This window comes from Rhipicephalus microplus, chromosome X, assembly GCF_043290135.1.
Source record: "Rhipicephalus microplus isolate Deutch F79 chromosome X, USDA_Rmic, whole genome shotgun sequence".
Lineage (NCBI taxonomy): Eukaryota > Metazoa > Arthropoda > Arachnida > Ixodida > Ixodidae > Rhipicephalus > Rhipicephalus microplus.
The window spans coordinates 340,635,975-340,658,116 of NC_134710.1; the positions used below are offsets into that span (position 1 = coordinate 340,635,975).

The 22,142-nt window shown below is 42.1% G+C and overlaps 1 protein-coding gene across 4 annotated transcripts; it reads right to left on the reverse strand.

Moving 5' to 3' along the window:
* Positions 1-186: 186 nt before the first annotated feature.
* On the reverse strand, positions 187-21,806 carry Mvb12 (multivesicular body subunit 12-like Mvb12). 4 transcript variants are annotated; one of them, XM_037413566.1, is made up of 10 exons: positions 21,699-21,806; positions 21,259-21,376; positions 21,086-21,184; positions 18,479-18,569; positions 18,294-18,423; positions 16,099-16,161; positions 13,658-13,785; positions 13,432-13,493; positions 8,174-8,224; positions 187-1,038 (listed from the first exon to the last, which is right to left on the reverse strand). In XM_037413566.1, the coding sequence occupies exons 2-10, from the start codon at positions 21,355-21,357 to the stop codon at positions 994-996; spliced, it is 768 nt and encodes a 255-aa protein (XP_037269463.1). In that variant the 5' UTR covers positions 21,358-21,376; positions 21,699-21,806; the 3' UTR covers positions 187-993. The 4 variants fall into 4 exon arrangements, with proteins under 4 accessions (XP_037269463.1, XP_037269464.1, XP_075735905.1 ...); XM_037413567.1 differs by having other exon boundaries at positions 21,259-21,399; XM_075879790.1 differs by lacking the exon at positions 21,699-21,806 and adding an exon at positions 21,484-21,646.
* Between the last annotated feature and the right edge of the window lie 336 nt (positions 21,807-22,142).

Sequence of the window (22,142 nt, forward strand, 5' to 3'; positions counted from 1 at the left end):
GTATAACGAAGTCAGACCTGCCACGAAAATACTTTGTTATATCTGAAAATTCATAATAAACGTATATATGTAATACTGTATGACAGTGCTACCCTTCACTTTGTTATAACCAATAATTCTTTATATCCAGGTTCATTATATCAAGCTTTGAGTGCACTACCAGGGAGTTCAAAAATGCAAGACAAGTCATGGGTGTCGACAACTTTATTGTAAGAGGACTGTCACAGAGTATGATTTTTTTTTTTCATTAAAAGCAACAGCGAGTACATATGAACATAAAGTGAAGAACCGACGTGAAAAAAATCATGCAAAACATCTGAAAACCTACAAGACCTGTTTGATAGCCTGAAAAAGTATGCTAGAACTATTTCACACAAAAAATCAGGGTGCACACAGCAAAACGATGACATGCTTTCAATTTAGGACCACTATCTTGTAATGGTGCCTCCAGCTCATGTGATGCCACGGTTATAATTAGCTGATCAGAGCCAGCTGATTCCATTAACATGAGTAAACTGTCGATCAGACCATGATGACAGTCAAAAGGCATCAAAAAAGGCATAGCTACAAAATAGTGGCTCAGGAGACAATGAAATGGACATAAATGCAATGCCTAAAGGACGGTGTCATTAACATAATAGCTTAAACCAAGTGTTGGCACTACAAGCACAAGCAAATAGGTGTTTGCAAGTAAAATAAACTGAGCTTAGAAAGCTCTCCGATGCAATGCAAGCACACTGCATGTATAGCTAGCTGCTCAAATGGCTGACTTGAATGTCTTCAGTCCTGCTGCAGCACTGCTGCTTTCGTGGTACTTAGTGTATAATGCCAAAACCACCTCTTTTTCCACTACTGTGTTTATCTCAGAGTTAGAAAAAAAAACTACAACTATCAATAGCAGTAGTAGTAGGAGGATGTCAATGCTGGGGGAGGGGGCCCTGTTCAGGTAGGAAGAAATGGTGGTAAGGTGATGGTTGGCAGCTCTTCCATGAGTCAGGTCTGTTGAGCTTGGCGTTCCACTTGAAAGTTATAATTGTACTGCAAAGAAATGAAGTGCATAAGCAGAGACGATCCCCAGATCACACAGCTGAAAGCAGCAGACTCGCTACTGCCACAAATGTACGAGGCACTCACTACTGATGGAAGCACTTTATTAGCATTACAGCAGTTTGAAGTTCAAGAGTGCCTGAAGCATCTTTCTACATAACAATAAGACTACCTCATAAGGACTGCGACTGCCTCACAAATCACATAATACAGAAACTTTTGAATAGGTTGCTACTTCGAGTTCAGACATGTGCAGCACTTTCTAGTAATGCTCAGATACTACTCTGGTTGTCTCGTGTCACTATGCTGCAAGCTTGGATGTACCATTACCCAAAGTTATCAGAGTATGCTATTGCCAGCCAGTGAAAAGGATCATTGTCGCTTTTGACAGAACTCCACGAAAGACATGATAACTATTATAAGCAGCAGAGACAGTGACATGCAACTGTTTTGCATAGTTTGAAAGAACTTATTGTGGGGCGGGCAGGTGCACCTTAGCATAGATTTTAAACTTTTTCTTGAAGGTTAGTTGGAGACTTGAAAATTATGCGTTGTACTTAGCGCAGAACATTTTCTGACTACATCACAAGGCTGGAGTGTAAACTCGTGCTCCTGTAGTCAAGCCGCATGAATACTTAGTTTGTGGGCTGGTTTTTTTCCAGTGACAGGTTGACTTATGAATAGTAGCAAAATACAAATTGCACTTTTTTATGCGATTTCCATTCGCTCTATATGAAGTGATGTCTTTCAAGGCATCTGGCTCTGAGTGCGCACAGAAGACAGCTAGCTTGTATCAGCAAGTGCGTGGTTGGTCATGGAAATGATGATATGCAGTGGTGAGTGCTGTCACAGCTGGCCAAGTGTAAGAGCATGCATGTGGTGTGCCAACTGCTTCCCCGAATGAATGCTGAAGAAAACAAAACATTAGGCCGATGATCATTTATATAACAAAATAACAAATATTAAGTGCCTTTTTTTTGTCTTTCTGACATTACAGAGGCATACTTTTAATTAATTTAACTAAAGATTGGCAATAATACTGTTAGAAAGAATGTTTTTGCAGTCAAGAAATCAGTTATTACTACTAGTTAAGTGCATTGCCTTTGTAGCTGACAACAACCTTGTGAAGGGGGGGCTTTTTTTGGGTGTTCATGACAAAAAATTGGAAATTTCCTGGTGCATGCAGTGCGATAATTTCAGCTCGCATAATAAAAGGAGCCTTGTGTACCGATTTGCAATGTTTTATTAGTGTTTCACAACCTCTTTGAAAATGAAGGCTTCCCTCGCACAGCAATTTACATTTTTGCACTTAAAATCCTCTAGTCATTTCAATAAAACAGCAGTTACATTACCTACTCTGTCAATTACCTGTCACTAAAAGCTATAACTCATTATCCCTCTCTCTCCCTTTCTCTGTCCCTTGGTACATCTGTTCAAGCTGAGTGCAACTGGAAGAGCAATATATGTCAAGTTTGATCCGTTCAAGAGTGCCTGACAATATATGTCAAGAGAGACAGTGGGCCACCTGTGATTTTCTTGTCCCCAAACAGTTTCCAATCACACCGTATTTACTCGCATAATCCTCGCACTTTTTTTTCCCAAGAAACCCATGGAAAGTTGGGGGTGCGATAATTACGCGGGGAAAATTTTCCGTGGAAAGGTACAACGCAATAAAAAAAATAGAAAACGGCCGCAAATTGCAGTTTTTCCACAAGCAACTAAAAGCTTCAAAAAGTGCTGATACAAGGCTTACCTTTACAATGAAACTACGTGTTCAACCCAAATCAAGGTTTATTTGCACAGACCAAAGTCACTAGCTAATAAGTCTCTTCGGCGAACTACTCGGAGCCCGAATCAAGACTGCCATCTTCGTCGCTCATAGCAGCGTCATCGGACTCATCGCCAGCTTCAGCGTGGTCTCCCTCGTCGTTTTCGTGAACCACGTCGTCTTCCGTCCCATCCAAGGCGTTGGAGATCCCAGTCTTTTTGAAGCTGTGGACGATAATTTCTGGCGAAATCATAGACCATGCCTCGATTACCCACAAACAAAGGATCTCCACCGACGGCTTCTTTATCTTGCCCCCGGGAGTCATTGCGTGGTCGCCTTCGGCCATCCATTTCGAATACAGCCTCCGAACATTATCCTTGAACGACTTGTTCAAAGATACGTCAAGAGGCTGCAACATCGAACATGGAATGACAGCGAGGTCAGTCCGCAGCTCCTTCAGCTTTGCCCGAACGGAGTCGACCAGGTGACCGCGGAAGCTGTTGACAACCAGCAGCGACGGGTAAAGAAGTGCTCCAGCGCGTTGTCCCCAAACAGTTTTTACCCAGCCGACCATAAGGTCGGCGGTCATCCACCCTTTCTCCTGTACACGCAAGTGTATTCCAGGAGGAAACTTGGCCTTCGGGAAGGTCTTCCGCTTAAAAATAATAAATGGGGGCAGCTTCCGCCCGTCCACTGTTACAGCGAGCATGACGGTGCACCTCTGCTTCTCGGCGCCCGTCGTTCTAATATGCACACTCCGCGCACCCTTCTTCTCCACCGATGTGCTTGGCGGCATGTCGAAGTTGAGCGGAGTTTGATCCGCGTTTCCAATTTGTGAGAGCAGGAAGTTCTTTTGCTCCCGAATCCTAATCACAAATCGATGAAACTCGATGACCTTATCATCGTACGCCGAAGGTAGCCGTTGACACAGAGTCGTCCGTTTCCTGAGCGAGAGTCCACTTCGGCGCATGAACCGTGTGGCCCACCCGTTGCTCGCGTGGAAATCTCGCGCCGGGATGCCTTCCTTCCGGGCAATTATGCGTGCCTGATTTCTCAGCAGCTGGATCTAAACGGCACACCCGTCCACGCGTAGACTCTTGATGTATTCGAGTAGTGCCGCCTCAACCTGTGGGTACCTTCTAGTCTTAGGCCCACGGAAGGCCTTGTGTGACTTGTTTGTGGCTTTAAGCTGTTCTTGCTGCCGTCGCCAGTAGCGCACACAAAACTCGTCCACGCCGAAGTGCCTGCCGGCGGCCCTGTTGCCGTGTTCTAGAGCATGGTCGATGACCTTTAGCTTGAAATTAGCTGTATAGCTCTTGTATCGGCTCATCGCGTAGCCGCAGAAAGGACAATGCTAGCCACGGATCACAACTGCGCTACCTCAGAACACCGCACCACAGACCGCACTACTAACACTAGCGCCGTGCCACAAGTGCTACCACAGAACACCTACCACAGAACACCTACGCAACTTGTGGCTTGGTTCGGATTAGATTAGGGCTCCGTTCTAGCAAGTTAGTAATCGTTTCTCTTCCCTTTTGAAACAGGACACGCGTATCACGCGCCACAGGAATAAAAGTAAATAAATAAATAACTGGTCTATTCGTCCACTGGCCAGGCGTCGGTTTCATTAATGCGCGTCAGAATTTCCTCAAACGCTCAAACACACACACAAGCAAGCGCCCAATAGTTCGGTGTAAGTCGAGCCGAGCCAAGGCTAGCCGTCTTCCGCACCTGCTCTATGGAGGAAAGAAAAAAACGACCTGCTCCATTCACGTGGTTTAAACTTATCTGACAACGGCACTTGGATGTTTGCTCTGACAACGGCACATGTTGGATCACTTTAGTTTGCCCCCGACTCATCGGAATCGAGTGACGGGTTGCGTGTGCGCGGGGTTTAAGAAGAGGAAGGTGTGTGGGGCGTTTCCCTGGCCGATGTGTTTTCTCGTCCCCTCTGTTAACTTGGTCCCAGCGTAGCAGGAGAGTCTTCGTGGAATTTACCCGGTTGCAATAAGGTTCATCAGCATGCATGATGCATAAGAGATGGCGCTAGGCTAATGGGTGCTATTATCATCATTGGCTCAAAGCAGCAGACGACATCTGCTGCTGCGATTTTTGGGGTGCGATAATTACGCGAGGAAAAAAAAATCGCATTTTTGTTGGCCGATGTTTGGGGGTGCGAGGATTATGCGAGTAAATATGGTATCATTCATGAACTCCAAGACTACCAAACATATGCTATACATTTGATCAATATAATTATAACAGATTTAAAGTACAGACACTCAATGATAGCCTTCAATCCAATCAACTGTGCACTACTTGGCACCTGTAGCACCATTGTGGCACAGGGTGTTATTAGAACCTGTGGGTGCGTAGACCCAATGAAAATAGAAATAGCTCGTTCTCCAAATGACTAAAGGAGTTATTACAAAGGGAGATTCATTGCAAATTACATTACTCATTTCTAAAAATTTCCCAGTGGCATATGATGCAATTCTACCATTTCAAGTGAAATATTTGTTGAGGTTGGTTATTACTTACCACAGAAAACCATAATTTGTATTCCCAATGTGCAAGCTTTTGTTAATTTACTTTGTAATCAATTATACAAATGCTTAAGTGAAATAATACATTAGTTTAGACTCATAAATTATACTCCAGAAGCTTCTAATGTCACTATTTGTCGTTGCCACAAAATTTGAAAATCAATATTAAAACTGAATTTCAAAGGACCCCTGACACCGAAATTGGAACCGCGAAACGCTTGTTTCATTGACCTGTGTGCATGGGCACTACTGAATGATAATTAGAGGTACATGTTAGCTGTAAGATATTTTAATTTGGATTTAAAGTAAGCACGAGTGCTCATGTGAGTTGACAGCGCCTCGCAACATGGCCACTGGTATGAGGTAGATTGAGGCCCCATGTGGTGATTCCACGAGAAAAGTGAGTATTGTTGACATCATAAAAGATTTGCAGAGCACACACGACTGGCACCGAGCGAGGGCTATTTTTCCTCACCCCTTGCACTGCGTTGTATCTGTGGTCGGGCTGCTTAGGCCAGGAATTCTTTTCTTTTTCCTGAGAGTTGTGGGGGTGCTAGTACTCCCTGTAAAGCCATTTGTGCCTCATGGAGCACACTTCTTGCAGATAGTCTGCATTTAGGTTTGACAGCTGTCGAGTGGTAGAGTGGCAGTGCTCGTGTGGGTTTACCAACATCATTATGGTTAGTGTGGTAGCGCCAGCACTGCCACCCAGTGGTGAGGCTAGGTGGCCACACAGGAAACATTAGGCACTCTCTTTGGCGTTGGGGCAGTGATCGTGATGAATGTCTCCTGTAGGAGTCTGCAGCCGACAACACCGCAAGTCGTCTCCTGTAGATGCCTCATAGTGAGTAGAACATTGGTGATGCCGCATTCACGGTATTTGTTTTGTTTGAGTGTTGTATTAGGAATATTGTACAAGGTTGTTTGAGCGTGTCACTAGTGATGTATTTGATTCCGCTGGCGATATTGTCGTTTGTAAAAGCAGCTTAATAAATGTACACAATGTTTTAGTTGTTTCACCACACATGCTGTGTCCACGTCTTCCAAGAGTGGCACTCTTTTCTTGAGACCCCGCAGGGTACAAGGGCTTAGCAGGCTCAACTCATACCGGAGCACTCAGATTATTTCAATTTTTACCACGCATGGAGCCCAGGTTTGAAAACTTCGCTTTCAACGTTATCTAAGGTTGAGTGCAAGAAACTTTAGGTGCAGTGCCACTGTAGAGCAGTAGTTTCTTATGGCTTTAGGTAGGTGTTATGAAGTGGTACAAAAGTGGTCACATTAAATGGCACTAGCATTAATTGTAAGATACATTAGAGCATTTACGATTCAGTTTCTGAATTACCAAACAACGCGAAAAACTACAGTAAAAAAATAAACTCACAAAAATTTTGCAGCCATGGGTCTTTTTTCAATTTCCCACCATAATCTCTGATGGTCACGTCATAAATTTCAAAGTGTTTCTTAAAACAGTATTTTGGCCATAATGGCTCCACAAAATTTCCTGACACTTGAAATGTTGAATCATTGGCTCCCTCAGAAGCCATTGTACTTCATTTTTACTAGAAAACACGCAGGCCCTAGTAGATGCCGTCAAAAACTACGATGTCAGGGCGACTGCTGTGGGAACTCCCAAATGGCATTGCCACCCGCATTTTCATTTCAAGCGTTTACTCTCGTAACTAAGCATCTTCTTGCACCAAGCATGGTGTTTTTGGTATGGTGAAAAAGTAATATACTAATACGAGCAAAATCCTTTTTCTCATAAGTGTCCCATGAAGGGCAAAGAAAGGCAGGACTGATGACCGTATGTGCTAAATTCTCTCTCTTTAGAAATAATCCTGAGACTACCAACAGTTTCATGATACCCGTCTTAAAAATCTTTGCAACTTCATGCCACAACGCGAACCGATAAACGAAAAGTGATACTGAGGAGCCCTATTTTTTTTAGTTAAAACTACACAATCAAAAGACATTGAAAGAAAGCACTAGACGAATTATCTGTGACTGGGCTGGAAAAATGATAAGGTAAAAAATAAAATAAAACTACGAAAACTCGGGTAGCCATTAGTGGAAATCAGACCTACATTTTCCTCTTCACACATGCAATGCTTTACAAAATGCGCTACTGCAGCAGCTCTTTGTAGATATACTTTCAGGGAATTCTATGAATAGGTACAAGATCAAACTCTGGGAGTGTTAGCCAATGCCACTCATGGGCATTTATGGCCAAGGTAAGCTTGACATCCACCCCAAGACAGGCAGTTAGCCGACAGCCATTCTCTTATCCTTAACCAGCACTTTCACAACAATGTAGTTTCACAAAGTATTTTCGCAGCCCATTTTAAAAACAGGCATACCAAAACAGCTCCTAATGTCAGGGTTTCTGCTAAGTGCACACATCCAAAGCACTACATAGCTTGTGTCTGCATTAGCAATGACCTAAAGTAATTGATTGAAATTCAGTTCGTGAAGCCTTATCGAAAGCATAAACAAAAGGCCCAAACAAAAGTTTATTTGAATTTAGGAGCCTGACAAGTTCACGAACTGTCAACATACTTAGTTCTTACAAGTGTGGTCGACAGAACTCTAGACGTCGTTGATACCTGTATAATAAGCTAAAATTTTCATATAAAACAGTCGTTCACATTGCCATTAAAATCTCTTATGCAATGCTAACTGTACTATTCCTTTCTCATCACAGATAAATGGCATTTAACACATGAAGAAATCATCATATTCATGAGTCTATAACAATTTTTCCACATTACTGTTGCCAAAAAAAGTTTTCATCAAACCACATACTCACCTCCTCAAAGATTTCGCTAGCTGTCTTGATCCTAATGTTTGGCATGGTGAACTATGAAAAAGATAAAGAAAAAAATATGGTAGTTCAGCTGTGGTTCACTTGGCAAACAATAGTTGTCTCATGTCAAATGTAAAAAGTGGTCAGTGAGAACTGTTTGCCGAGACGAAGAGCATAAAAGAACTTATCTGTGTTAACCTATGAGTGTTAAAATACTTTATGAAACCTAGAACACATGAACATATGATCCATGTTAATACTTACCATATACACACTCAATATTTGCACTTGATTCTCGGAGGAACACAGGTGTCATACCGAATGAATACGGACAGTGAAATTGCGCAGACTCCATTGAATGTGCCTCACTGAGTAACTATACCTTGATGCAACTGCTTTATGAGAATGCTAGCAGTAAACTTTCTGGTTTGTAAATGTTGACTATTGGTACACTGATGGCTTGGTCGCAAAATTAGATGGCATTTGCATGATAGGAAGCTACCTCCATCTTGCTATGAAAATAGTAAGAATTGAAGTCAGCAACTAAATGAGTATGTAAATATGGGGTTAAATAAAAAATGGAACCCCAGCCAACAACAGAAATGGCCCTTCCAAATTTGAGAATTGATGCTGCACATGGATGTGCAGGTTACTTAACGTGCTCTGATGCAGCGACAAGGGTGTGGGCAAGTGAGCACAAAAGGGCGAAAAGATAGAGGGCATAAGGTGGCAATTCCCAAATTTATTGATGAGCAATTCAATTGAGAGAAGTGCTGGAATGTGTTAGCATTCCAGCACTTCTTCGTTTTTTTTTTTACGAAAATATGGACTTTCAAACAGTTAAGAAAAGGCCAGGCCAGCTATAAGTCGTGTGAAATTGAGAGCTGATAGGCTGCGAGGTGGTATTCAACAGTGCTAAAAAAGTGCAACACAACCCCCTACTTAGAGATAGCGCAAGAGCCTAGCATGCAATGACAAAATTCGGTTTGAATGCCGGACCAGTCCTAATCGTATACTTACTTGAAATGCGTGATAAAAAGAACCAATAAAAAAAAAGAGGTCTGGGGTGGGGTGTCACTGGTGACCACCTGCCATAATGGCCACCTGCCATCACCAGAGCAAGATTCGCCACCCTGGTGCAGTACTTAGCCACCCCCTTTCATGAAATTACCAATTAGCCCTCAACCCACAGTCCCCAGCAGCAGTGAAGTAACTGTCCATGAAGGCGGTCAGACTTGTGACACAGCGGAGGCTGCCAAGAATCTCTGTGTCTGGACAAGCCACCACTGGAATCTGAACTTGGCTATGTTCAATGCTGGAACGCTACCTAGTTAGGCTAGTCCAGCTGTGCTATTCGAGAAATTAGAGGATGTTCAATAGGATTTAATAGGGCTCAACCAAGTTAAGAGGTTAAGTAAGGCTTATATAGTGCTGAAGAACGGACACATTCTATGCTAATGTTAGATTAGTTGACAGAAGAGAACTAGGGGTAGGGTTTCTTACACACAACAATATTGCTAGCAACATAGAGGAATCCTATAGCACTGGTGAGAGAGTGGCAAGTATCATAACTAAAGTTCAACAAAAGGTACAAGATGAAGGTTATACAGGCCTACGCTCCTACATTGAGCCATGATGATCATTTGGTTGAATGCTTTTACAAAGACGTAGAGTCTGCAATTAATAAGGTAGAGACACAGCATACTATAATGATGGGCGACCTTAATGCCAAAGTAGGCAAAAAACAGGCCGGATACCATAGAGCGGGGGATACGGCATCGGCTCTGGAAATGTTTAGAGGGGAGTTATTAGTAGAGTTTGCAGAATGTAGTAATTTACGGATCTTGAATGCCTTCTTCAGAAAACGAACTAACCATAGAGTTTGGCTAACTATAGTGGATGTGGCAAAGTCCTAATGGCGAAAATAAAAATGAAGGACAGTTTGGTGGAATACGCAATGTATGCGAACCTCAGAGTGCAGATTGCTCCAGCAATTTTCGCGCTTGCACTACAGGAGAAGTTCTTGCCTGCAATGCCTACTTTGAAAACTCGGTTCAAAAGGTTCATTTATCATGTTTTCCAGTCAAAACACATTGCGAATTTCATCCCAATGTCCATTATTAAATTTCTTATTTTAAAAGAAACAATAAGTGAATGGTCGCATCATGACGTGTTGACGCAGTCAGCAGCAGGCGCCATGCTGCCCGTGTGTCACTACTGTGTTGCGAAGATGTCTAGTTTTTCACATGTGCATATTTCAATTGATCATGACAAGCTGGTTTTTTTTTTTTTTTTTTTTTTTTTTTTTTTTTTTTTTTTTTTTTGGCAGCAGCGAGGCTCGGCGTTCCCCCCTTGTTTGTGGTGCAATTGTGACCTGGTATTGCTGGAAAACATAAACCTTGGAGCCGCAAACTAGCTGGCACAGCAACTGACCAGCCCCGATTACTTTGAATCATTTCCAGTTTCCTGCATATCATCTTTTGTGTGTTTCGTTAATTCGAAAACCCATTAATTCGAAGATTTCTCACGGTCCCAGTGACTTCGAATTAACGAGGTTTTACTGTACATATTTGTTGTTTTAAGTCAGAGTAAGCGTTTTACAATCATGAATTCACCCAGCTTTTGGAAAATGTTTGCAAAATCTGAAAGCTCTGTACGTTTGTTTGTGCCCTTGTGCCTAGATTAAATAAATAGCTAAACCAGCCTTGAATGTGACACAATGCTGAGTTTTGAGGAAACTGCAGAAATGCATGACCAAATAAAATTACATGTTCACATTTATTCTTTATTTTATGTTTGTCTTTGTTACACTTCATTTTTTTATCAACTTTATTTCATGCTCTCACCTATACCTTTGATGAGAAAACAAAATGAAAAGGTTTAGAACAGTAAAAGCACTGTTTCAGCTTCCACACAGCTTTAGCACGAAAGCCTTGTTTACATAAAGGTACCAGGCTATGCGGGCCTATGTCCGCATTAGTGCGTGGCCGAGACACCTGGTGCATTTTGGGTGGGAGAATGCTGCCATTCCTATTCAGCATTTTTTTTTTTACAGCGTGGGTAAGGAGAGATTCAAGATATATAGCTGGCAGTTTCTTTTCTTTACAACTATGGTTGCCCTTGTCCAGTCAATGTTGTGATTAAAAGTAGCCACATGTTTCACAAGTGCATTGGACACAACATTCTTCTTTCTGACGTTCATGCTGTCTTTCAGCTGTCTTTCAAAATTTCCGCTCTCCCCGATATAAACAGTCAGTCTGCACAGGTAACAATAAAGAAGTCTGGAAACTTTTCTTTCTTAAGCTAGTCCTTTATGTGCACCAGTTCATGTTTCAATTTATGGACAAGAACATATGCCACATGCACGGTCAATGTCCACAGAACCCCTTCCAATGCTTCACCAACACCGTGGTGGCTGCACGAGCTTGGGGCTGCACCGTGCGCAATGAGGCGTAATTGCGTGTACCAAGCTTTACTGAACGAACAATACTAACAGGAAACTAACAAGGCAGCCATCGTCTGAAAAGTTCGCTGCACACCTTGGACAGGTCAGAGGCAGTCAACTTTGCGGGAGCAAATTCTATGCACTCTTTGTATCAAGGAAGCAGCAACCCAATTACTGCTTGCGCCAACCCAGGTGGATTGACTCATAATTCAAGTAAGTGAAATGCATAGTGTTCCTGAAAACACCAAAAGAGAGGCGGCTGTTTTTTCTTGCTACAAGCATGCCCAAAAGAGGAAGACCCGCCCCCCCAACCTGAGACCTCTATTCCAGTTGTGAACTGAATGAATGTCATTATGCTATCAAATGCACCGAGAATGACGCCAAAGCTTCTGGATGACACAAAGGAAAGAAGTGAAAATTTTATAAGCTCGTTTTTCTTCGTTAAACACAATATTAATGAGAACTAATAGATAAGTAATGTCTGTTAATTGTCATTAATATTGATTACGGAAAAACTGTCGTCAATGTACCAAAGGAAAGTAGAACACTTGAAAAATGCCAAAGCCAACGTCTCCACTGACTACATGGCAAGATTCACCACCATGAAAAAAATGCAAACTCCCATCATTGTTCTATGCACCTGTCTGTAACAACATTCTGAAACACATGGAATGTGTTGTCCATGCCAAACTACATCATATGACTTTCAGATGAAAGCAGTGCCTTTTCCCACAATGATGAAGCTAGCCAGAAAGCCTACCTGTGAAGTATAGCTCTGCACGGGTCACATTTCCAAGCCTAAGCCCGGCCTGGGCCCACCGACTGCATCCAAGCCCCTCCCGCGCCCAACGCTATAGGGTTCCGAAACCACCCAGCTAGGCCCAATGTACAAAGACAATGTACAATGTTGGGTCATGCCGGACCGGGCCTGAGCCCGGTCCGGCATGACCCAACACTATTTATGTTTGCTATGGAGACAAGACATTGCTTTCCGAGAACGTGGCATTTTATTGAACATATCAAAGTGCAATCTAAGCAAACAAGTGAGAGTCACTACTATATACACAGATTTCAAGATGTCATGTCAAAATAACAAGCTGCCCAATGATTCAGGCTTCAGGGAAGTGTGGCATTCCTGCATTACATATGCCGCTCTGCAGTTCCATGCACTGCTCGCACTGGTACCCGAAATGGCCAATATCTTTTTGCCATGCAAACTTGGTATTTTAGACTGCTAGTTATTCTAGAAGTTTAGCACCTGAGACGCAGGACAGGGGGATGATTCTATGGATAAATAATCACAAAGTTAATCTTGCATGCTCATCACTATGTGCCAGAAAAATATTCTGGTACTGAGTCGACATTTGGGCTTGACACAAAATTTGCATCTGCCCCCCCCCCCCCCCCCATTTATTCTTCATTTTAGCATTTCATTCATTCAAGCATTTTATCCTTCATTAAAAATGTGGCCACTATTGCCAGGATTCATCAGCAGCCAAGCTCAATAACATAGCTTCAACAAATCGTATGAAACACGATTTGTTGAAAACAGGTAACATAATGGCAGGAGGTTTCCGGACTGCTCAATTAGTTTTAACAGTGTGGAATATTACATTTAGTGTATTATGACATATCAAGATAAATGAAACTATGAGTAGAAAAGCAAGTTTTCAAGTCTGGCTGCCTCGGCAGAAGCAGGAAATCATGAAATAAAGAGCTCTGTTCAAATTCAACATTTCAGACAAACAAACCAGAAACAAAACACTGAGCTAAGCAGTGTTCACGCAGATCTCGAAGAACAAGAAAGAACACTCACCTCAGAAAGTTTAAACATAGCCCGGTACTTTGGATTCACTTCAAACGGTACATCATCTATGGCTGGGTAAGAAAGGATGCAAACATGACAATTTTATACAAGGTCATGAATGATCAAAATGGAGCAGCGAAATGATCTTGAGGCAAAAACAAGAAACAGTGTTCACGTGTACAAGACAAGCTAAGAAACACCGAGGAAGCACTTGAAGATGCTTCTTGTTCCTTACCAGACTTCTGCAAGGATTTCCCACGCTGGCACACACGCCCGCTAGGAGACTTCTTTTGTAGGTGGTCGTCCACATGAGAGGGCAGCGGATAAGGCAGGGGTGGCAAGGGAGGCTGATGGTAGCTGTTCCTGCAAGCAATCCACCAAGACTGGCACATTGGAATCAGCTACTAGAAGACTGTAACAGCACCCTTGTGCCAGACTTGATGAAGGCCACAGAGTACTTAAAGTGCAAAAATAGTACGGTACAGCAACACTTAGCAATCCTAGACAGGCGGTGACACCTTTGAGGCTGATCAGCAAATAAAAAACTCAATGCAAAGGTAAGCCTGCACTGAAAATGTGCATTTTTTTAGGGCATACTTGAGGATATGGAGATGACATTTTACAGATTAATGGAGGAAGCGAATCATGCATTCCCACAATGTTGACCGCTTATTTTTTAGTGCCAGCCAGAACAGTAGTCTTCTGTCTCCTAATCAAAAAAGAAGTTTCCAGCTCATTGCAAGTCCAATTGCTTCAATCAATGATGCATTTAAAACATCACTATACTCAAGTGACAAATCATATTATACAGGCCAAGAAGCAGCAGATCAAACCTGGTGGCGTTCATAGCATTTTACTTGGGCACACTCTGACTCGAATGAACAGAAATTATGAAAAAGAAGTTTCCAAGTTGCTGTGTGTATATGTATATATATATATATATATATATATATATATATATATATATATATATATATATATATATATATATATATGGACAAGAGTAGCTGCAGGGGCTACTTAATGTTGCATCTTTTGTATATGTGTTTGTGGTACCGTAATTACTCGAATCTAACGCGCACCTTTTTTCCGGTTAAGCGAGTTCATAAATCGCATGCGCGTTAGAATCGAGCACGAACAAAAAAATTACGGCCAATCTATTGCCATCGGCAAATCTAAAATGGCCGCCCCCTACGTGCGTCGGCATGGCGCGTCGTCCATTTCTGCCTATGTGTTTCTCATGTGCGGCACTTCGTACGTGTGCTGAGGAGTTCGTCATCTAGTAGTGCATTAGCATCGACGGCGTGGAATGGCCGACTCCAAAAACTCAAGTGCACCACGATGCCGCTTTTAAAAGTAAAGTCATCGCGTGTGCAGAAACGGACGGAAATCGGGCCGCATCTCGGTCGTTCGGAGTTCCCGAAACGTGCGTGCGGGACCGGCGGAAACAAAAGCAGAAGATTTTCGACAGCAAAGCTTTACGCAAAGGCTTCAGTGGACCACAGCAGGGTCGGTTTCCGCAAATTAAAGAGCTGCTCGGCGAGTATGTGCTTTAGCAGCGAGCAGCACAGCGGCCCGTGACGGCAGAACTGCTCCAAGTGCGGGCTATGCAATTAGTCTTAGAAAAAGGTCTAACGCGGAGCCAGTTTAAAGCGAGCAGGTGCTGGCTAACTAACTTTACGAAGAGGAAAAGCTTTTCCCTCCGAAGGGGAACATGCATATGCGAAAAGTTTTGCGGAGGAGTACGATGAAAAGCTTCACAGTTTTCAGAGGTTCGTCCTAAACTTGCGGTGCAACAACGACTACCTGCTTGGGCAAAAAGGGAATGCCGATCAGACGCCTCTTTACTTCGACATGCCTGGCACCACAACCGTCGAGAAGAAGGGGGCGAAGCAAGTTCGCGTGCCGAAATCGGTCCACGGTAAAACTACAGTGACGGCAATGCTCTGTTACACGTCAGATGGGCACAAGCTTCGCCCGTACCTCATATTTAAATGGAAGACGCTCCCGAAAGGAGTCGTTTTTTCGAGTGGTGTGATCATGCGGGCCAGCGAGAAAAAATGGGTGCGCGTTGCAATCGATGTCTTATGTTTTTTTTTTTTTTTTTTTTTTTCCGCGGTGGAAATCGGGTGCGCGTTACAATCGAGGGCGCGGTAGAATCGAGTAAATACGGTATGTCCAGTTCGTTTCTTTACGGTCAAAAGCGCATTTACCCAGCAAGCATATATATATTCGTTTAGTTTTTTTATGCTAATATTGCCAATGAAGACATTCAAATGATCATAACCTATTGTAAGAAATTAACTTGTTAAACTAAGTATAGAGATATACATCAATTAAAGGAAAGTTTTACACACTATAACCGTGACATGATTTTCATGCACGCCATACTCGAAGGCAATAAATTATTTCCGACTACCTGGGTTTTAATATGCATCTAAATCTAAGCCCCCAGGCATTCTTTCATTTCGTTTGCATCGAAACGCAGATGATGTGGTCTAGAATATAACCTGCACCTCAGTGCATAGCAATGTGCCAAAACAAACATGGAATATCAACATTGCTATATTCTGGTATTTATACAACAGTGGCACACTGTTTCAGGTCTTCATGTGCAATGTGCCTTCGTTTAGCAAAATAAAGTGTCTCATACGTCTATTAATAAGGTGTACTCACTTCCTCCCATTGGTAGGCGCCACAGTTGTCAGCTTGTAGCCTATAAGCAAACTGTTGACCTCCCTGAAAGAAGGTCGTAAGATATAAAACATGTAACAAGACAGGTAACAAAGCTTGCAGCCAATGTTTTCTCTTGTGCTCCCTTTTGACAAAATATTTTGTATAATAATAAATAATAATATCTTGAGTTCAAAGTCCCAAAACCATGATACGATTGTGAGGGAGCCTGTGGTGGAGGGCTCCAGAAATATTTTTGACTATCAGGTGTTCTTCGACGTGCCACTGTCAATTTTTCTGGCAAAGAATTCTGGCAGAATCAATCTTGCAATAAGAGCCTATTTTACTACTTTAATACAATTACCACTGATGCAATAAGGCAATACACCACTGAAATATGCCATGTTGTATGAGCCATGTAGTGCAGCCTGGCTCATGCACAGCACTTCCTTCTGGATCGGTGCCATTTAATTGAGAGTATGAAGTTCATTTCCTTTTAATGTGGCATTGATAGTGAGCATTAATACTGAGAAGCAATTCTTCATTGCCCATAGGACATTTGTGCCACAGGCCAAAAGCACTGGGCTGATGTGTTTAACAAACTAATCTCTACAGGCTCAAATGGCTTAAATACGCCTAGAAAATATAAAATCTCTAAAGAATGTTTTCTATTAATAAGATAGTGTTCTAAAGAGGATATACAGATTGGACAGATAGACACAAAGTGATTAAGTAGCTTGTGATTACAAAGTATGAGAACTGCACACAGCATACTTGAGAGAGGCAGAATTTAACAATAAATTATCAATAGCTTAAGTAGTATACAGTGCCCATATTTTATTAAACCATACTGCAACATGAGACCAGCACATCTGATGTTTCAAATGCAATGCCTTAGATGAAGCACATACTTCAAGAGCTAAATTAAAGCTCTTCATTTTTAATCTCTATGCCACTACATGGACGCCTTTGCTAACACATCTGACAGCACAATTGCCTAAAATAAAGGGAGTTTGAAGAAATGTGTCCGAAAATCCTCAAAAATAAAAAAAATGAAATATTTGCTCGCTGCTTTCATTTCACTTTTTCTGTGATGGAAGAAATTTTAGCATGAACAATTTAACATACTTTAAGCATTTTAACGGACAATTTAGCAGTACTACAAGAGCTGGGATGTGGCAGCTGAACAGAACTGTGCGCTATGTTGCCCAGAAGGGTCCTCGCCTCAAAAATTCCGAGTGTAAGTCAAATCTATGGCCATCGATACCAAGAATATGTATTAGATAGATATGTGGGGTTTAACGTCCCAAAACCACCATATGATTATGAGTTAAAAGTGGTTAAAACAAGCCTAAAACAAGGCTAGCAATGTAGAAAACCGAGTTGATTTAAAAGACAGCTGAAAAGGTAGAATTTAGAATTACCAGAACTAACCAAGAAATGATTGCAATGATTAACTCAAAATTGCTAAAAACACTTTTGAAGACATGTGGCTAACTCAAACCGTTTAAGAGAGGGTGCCACTGTTCCACCAAGCAAACAACTGCTCCTCCACCAGCACTTCTCTAACACTACACCTGAAGGTGAAAAGAACCTACTCACTGAAAACGACTCAGTTAGGTAAAAAGAGCAGCGGGAATTCCATGAATAAAAATCAGTGGGTGCCCATGCTACGCACTTCCTCGGGTGTCAAAGTAGTGAAGCCACATTTGATTGATTATGTGAGGTTTAACGTCTCGAAACCACCATATGATTATGAGAGACACCATAGAGGAGGGCTCCGGAAATTTCGACCACCTGGGGTTCTTTAACGTGCACCCAAATCTGAGCACACGGGCCTACAACATTTCCGCCTCCATCGGAAATGCAGCCGCCGCAGCTGGGATTCGAAGAATATGTATTGTCTGTGCCACATCTGATTTCACAAAACAGTGGCAACAAAGGACAGTGTGGACACACAAGCCTCAGAAGGCCTCCAAAGAACACGACACATCAGATGTGCCCTATTTCTTTTCTACGATAGCCAGTGCTAGCATGTGCTGATGGTAGCACCGGTGCTTCTGAGAATTCTTTTATTGAAACAATGCTAATGCTGTTTCCACTACAGCATTATTAACTTTTCCACAGAATCATTTCCAAGCAAAAATGTAATAATACATGCATAATATACGCAAGTAATAAATGTTAATAATACTTACCCAGCTAACACAAAACCATCTGGAGGTTTTCGTGATTTGCTGAGAACAATAATGTCAGAAACAGCTTCACCAGCAGTATCTCTTGCAACCATCTTGTAACAGAGGAGCTTTTTCTTCATGGCACGTTGATCTGTGAATCATTACATTGAACTACACAGCAAAGAAAAATTGTGCTGCTGACTAACCTGTATCTTTTGTAGAATTCATGACAATACAGCCCTCAGGTGGCACCTCCTTGTCAGCCACAACCAACAAAGACTGAACACATTCTGCATGCTGTAAATAAGGCAAAAGAAATGGCACTGTAACATCCAAATGCAGGAGGCAAAATGACTACGTCATGGTAAAAAATAGAATCACAACAAGTGAAATATTGAATAAAAGATGTGGGCTGCTCTGCCTTCAGTTTTCCAGACAATCCATGCACCTTCAATATTATGCTCAATGATGATATTTCAAGCACAGGCACAAAAGGTGAAAGGCTAATGTTACCGAAAAAATCATAATCAATCCCACACCTACAGGAAGATGTGACCGTTCACGCTTACACATTATTTGCTGCCTTTTTCATCAAAGCTCAAAACACAAGTGGCTGCATCACACCCTGCGATATTGGCATGTGTACCCATGCCTCAAATATCCAATGAATTATTTGCAAGATAAGAACAAAGCGTCTTAAGTGTAACATGAAACACATAACGGCATAGAAAGAGTATGTTTAGTATGCAGAATGACGTGAACTGATGGAGTCCACAGTGCTTAAGTTCTGCACAGCATTCTCATCCCTTTTGTACACTGATCTGGTCGGTGAGCATCCTTGCATAATAAACAGCAATGCGCGTGCTGACAGTTAAGGACCAGGGAGACAGTATTGACCAAGTGTTAGTAAAATCACATCCTCACACTAACTTCTGCAGTTTTGGCCCCCAAGGAAGACCACAGGATCTGGCAGCCATACTTCATATAGCCTACACTACTGTTGTAAACCCCATAGATCAGGTCCGCATGACCGACCACTGAAAGGACAAGCACCCATATGCTCTTTCGACCCAAGAATGCATTCCAATCTTTACAACGTTACAGAAAAATTTAAATTACAGTTAACATCAAGTAACAGTATTGGCCACTCCGTCTAATGACAGCACTAGGCTCATCATTAAGCGGCAGAAATATCAAATGGAAGCCGCGTCAGCAAGCGATCCATCACACTACCAACAAAGGAGCTAGATTACTAAAGTTCACCGGTACATGTTGCTGTGTAGTTTCTCAGCTTTTTGTTTAGTTTTTTTCACCCTTGTCTTTTGATTGATATGTTTGCGATCTCATGTGGACTGGCATATATTTGCCAGCTGCTTTAATAAATGATAGTTGGTTACATAACTGCACTATCTGTGAGAAAGTAACTCTTTTACACGTCTTAATATTGGTCTTGAGATTCCCAAACATTTTGCAAGCACGGCCCCAGAGTCGATCATTTCAAACGCTCATTCATGTGACATTGCGGCTTTGTCAGCTTATGCAGTCCATACACTTGAATATCCAGAGTATGCCCCATAGTTACACTGTATTCTGTAGTTGCACATCATAAGTGAAGACTATTCAGTTCATTGTAGAATACTGGTATCTCCTCTTAGTTAATGCCTGGAACCTTTTCTGCATATCTTTACTTAATTCCAACAATAAGACTTCTCAAAAAGACACTGTCATGAAGCACATATGCAATGTTTAATTCACTAGACTGATTTACTCATCTAAACCCATGCTCGTGATGTCATTAGAGGGGAACTTGTGGGATCTAGATGAGACTGCAAACAGTACCAGAGGCTGCTCTTCTGTAAAAAGGCTACAAATACACTGTAACTACCTCTTGTCATGACAAAAAACTTGTCTCACATGCTTAATAATTTTTAGATGTGCTGACATTATTTCAGTTTATGAAAGTGATTAAAATGTCACTGTGACACTCATAAGTTCAGACAATGTTCCGTGTAGTTTTCATTAACGTTATCATGGTTGCTATCCAAGTACTAGCATGTCGAGATGGCGTGTAAAAAAAAAGCATTTATTTGTAGTTGCTCGAACACAAACAACCAAGAGCTGCTGTGCTGTCAGTATATTCTTTCCTACTCTTGCTTGAACCCGCATAGCTGCTGGAGCGCAACTTCGGTGTCATCAACCAACAATAACAACTCAACATAAGAAAACAAGGTAAAAAGCACTGTGACCATGGCTGCTATATCTAGGTACTAGCACACAGAAAAGCTGCGTCTGTGACATTACGTGAAAATTACCTATAGTATTTAATTATAACCTTCCACGATTGTTGACTTCAGATTAAAAAAAAAACGCCTATAGTGTTAGAAATGATGGATGAGCATCTTAAAAAATGTACAAGCTGAGTTATTCATACAAACTACAATAGCTAATCTATAAAATTAGAACTGTTCTTACATGTTAACCATTTCATTGAGTACTGCTGTCATACTTTCCCTCGAATAGAAACGCCCCCCCCCCCCCCCTCCCTTCCCCATGGGTCTTACCAAAGAGTACAACCAGTGAACAGTGTGTTCCGGTACCACCGCAAAGTGCAGCTGATCAAATGCAGTACTCAGTCCCATAAAAAATTTTCTACTTGAAAAAAAAATAACATAGAAAGAATTAAATTACTGTCAGACTGCTGTCGCAATTGCAGTTGTGACAGCGACGTTCGTTAGTTTCAAGGCACGCGAAAGGCTGAACGAAACTTTTTTTTTTTTTATGAACGGCGTTTGACTGAAAAACACTAGACATACGTGGGCTTTTGAGTAGCAGATGTATCGAGTAATGCGACGCCCGAAGAAACGGTCCTTCCAGAGGTCGGCATCGGTGTCTTGGTCAAAAGTTTTGTCCACCTGCAATGCGAGGCCGCCTCTGTTGAGAGAACACAACGCGCATTGACAAGTCGAGTGGGAAAAGGCCACCATACCACATGATATCCAGGAGGGCAATTCTGTGGATCTTCAATTATACAGACGTCGGTTATCGGCAAGTCATCAGGCAGCACTTTCAGGAGGTCCTGCATCATTTTCTAAGGCGGCATTCGGCTGAAACCGACGACACAGAATTGCTGCAGTGTAGCAAATGTAATTTTTTTAGCACCACCGATGCGAAAGAGAAACAAATAGAGCTAGCGTGCACAATCGAGACGTACAGGTCATTGCTGGCGATAATGAAAACAACTTCGAGAGGATCCGCGACCTCAGGCAATGCTATTAAACCCCGAGCATCAAATGTGTTGTGACAACACACTACAACTGTGCAATGCAGCAAGAGAGAAAAAAAAAAAAACGGTAGGCCGCACAAAAGCAAATGACGATCTAAAGTATGTATGCACCGTAGCGCATGAATAAAATAGTGTATTCTCACGTGGTAAATGATGCTGCGGAGCGCGCCGAGAGAACACCGTTAACAGGAAAATGTTTACATCTCCAGCGATCAACCACAACTTCCCATGATGATCTCCGTGATCTCCGCCTACAAAAACACACAAAAGAAAAAAAATGAAAAGAAAGAACGTTTTTACAAAAAAATGCTGTTTATCACCAGTTTACTGTTGACAAAACATAGTTTGTAAGTATTTTATTCTCATTAAATTCTAAATTACTCTTCCAGTCAATGAATCTAGGCACACGCTTAGTTTCGGTTCTTTCATTCGGCCGCGTCTGCTGCCACCGGGTGGCACGAACCTTTTCGAGGCAAAAGTGTTCGGTTCACCCAATAGCCGCTTAAAACCGGCTTGACTTGGCTGAAAACGTATGAATAGACGGCGATAGAATCGCCGTGTTGGACATTTTTTTGGGGACGTTTAGG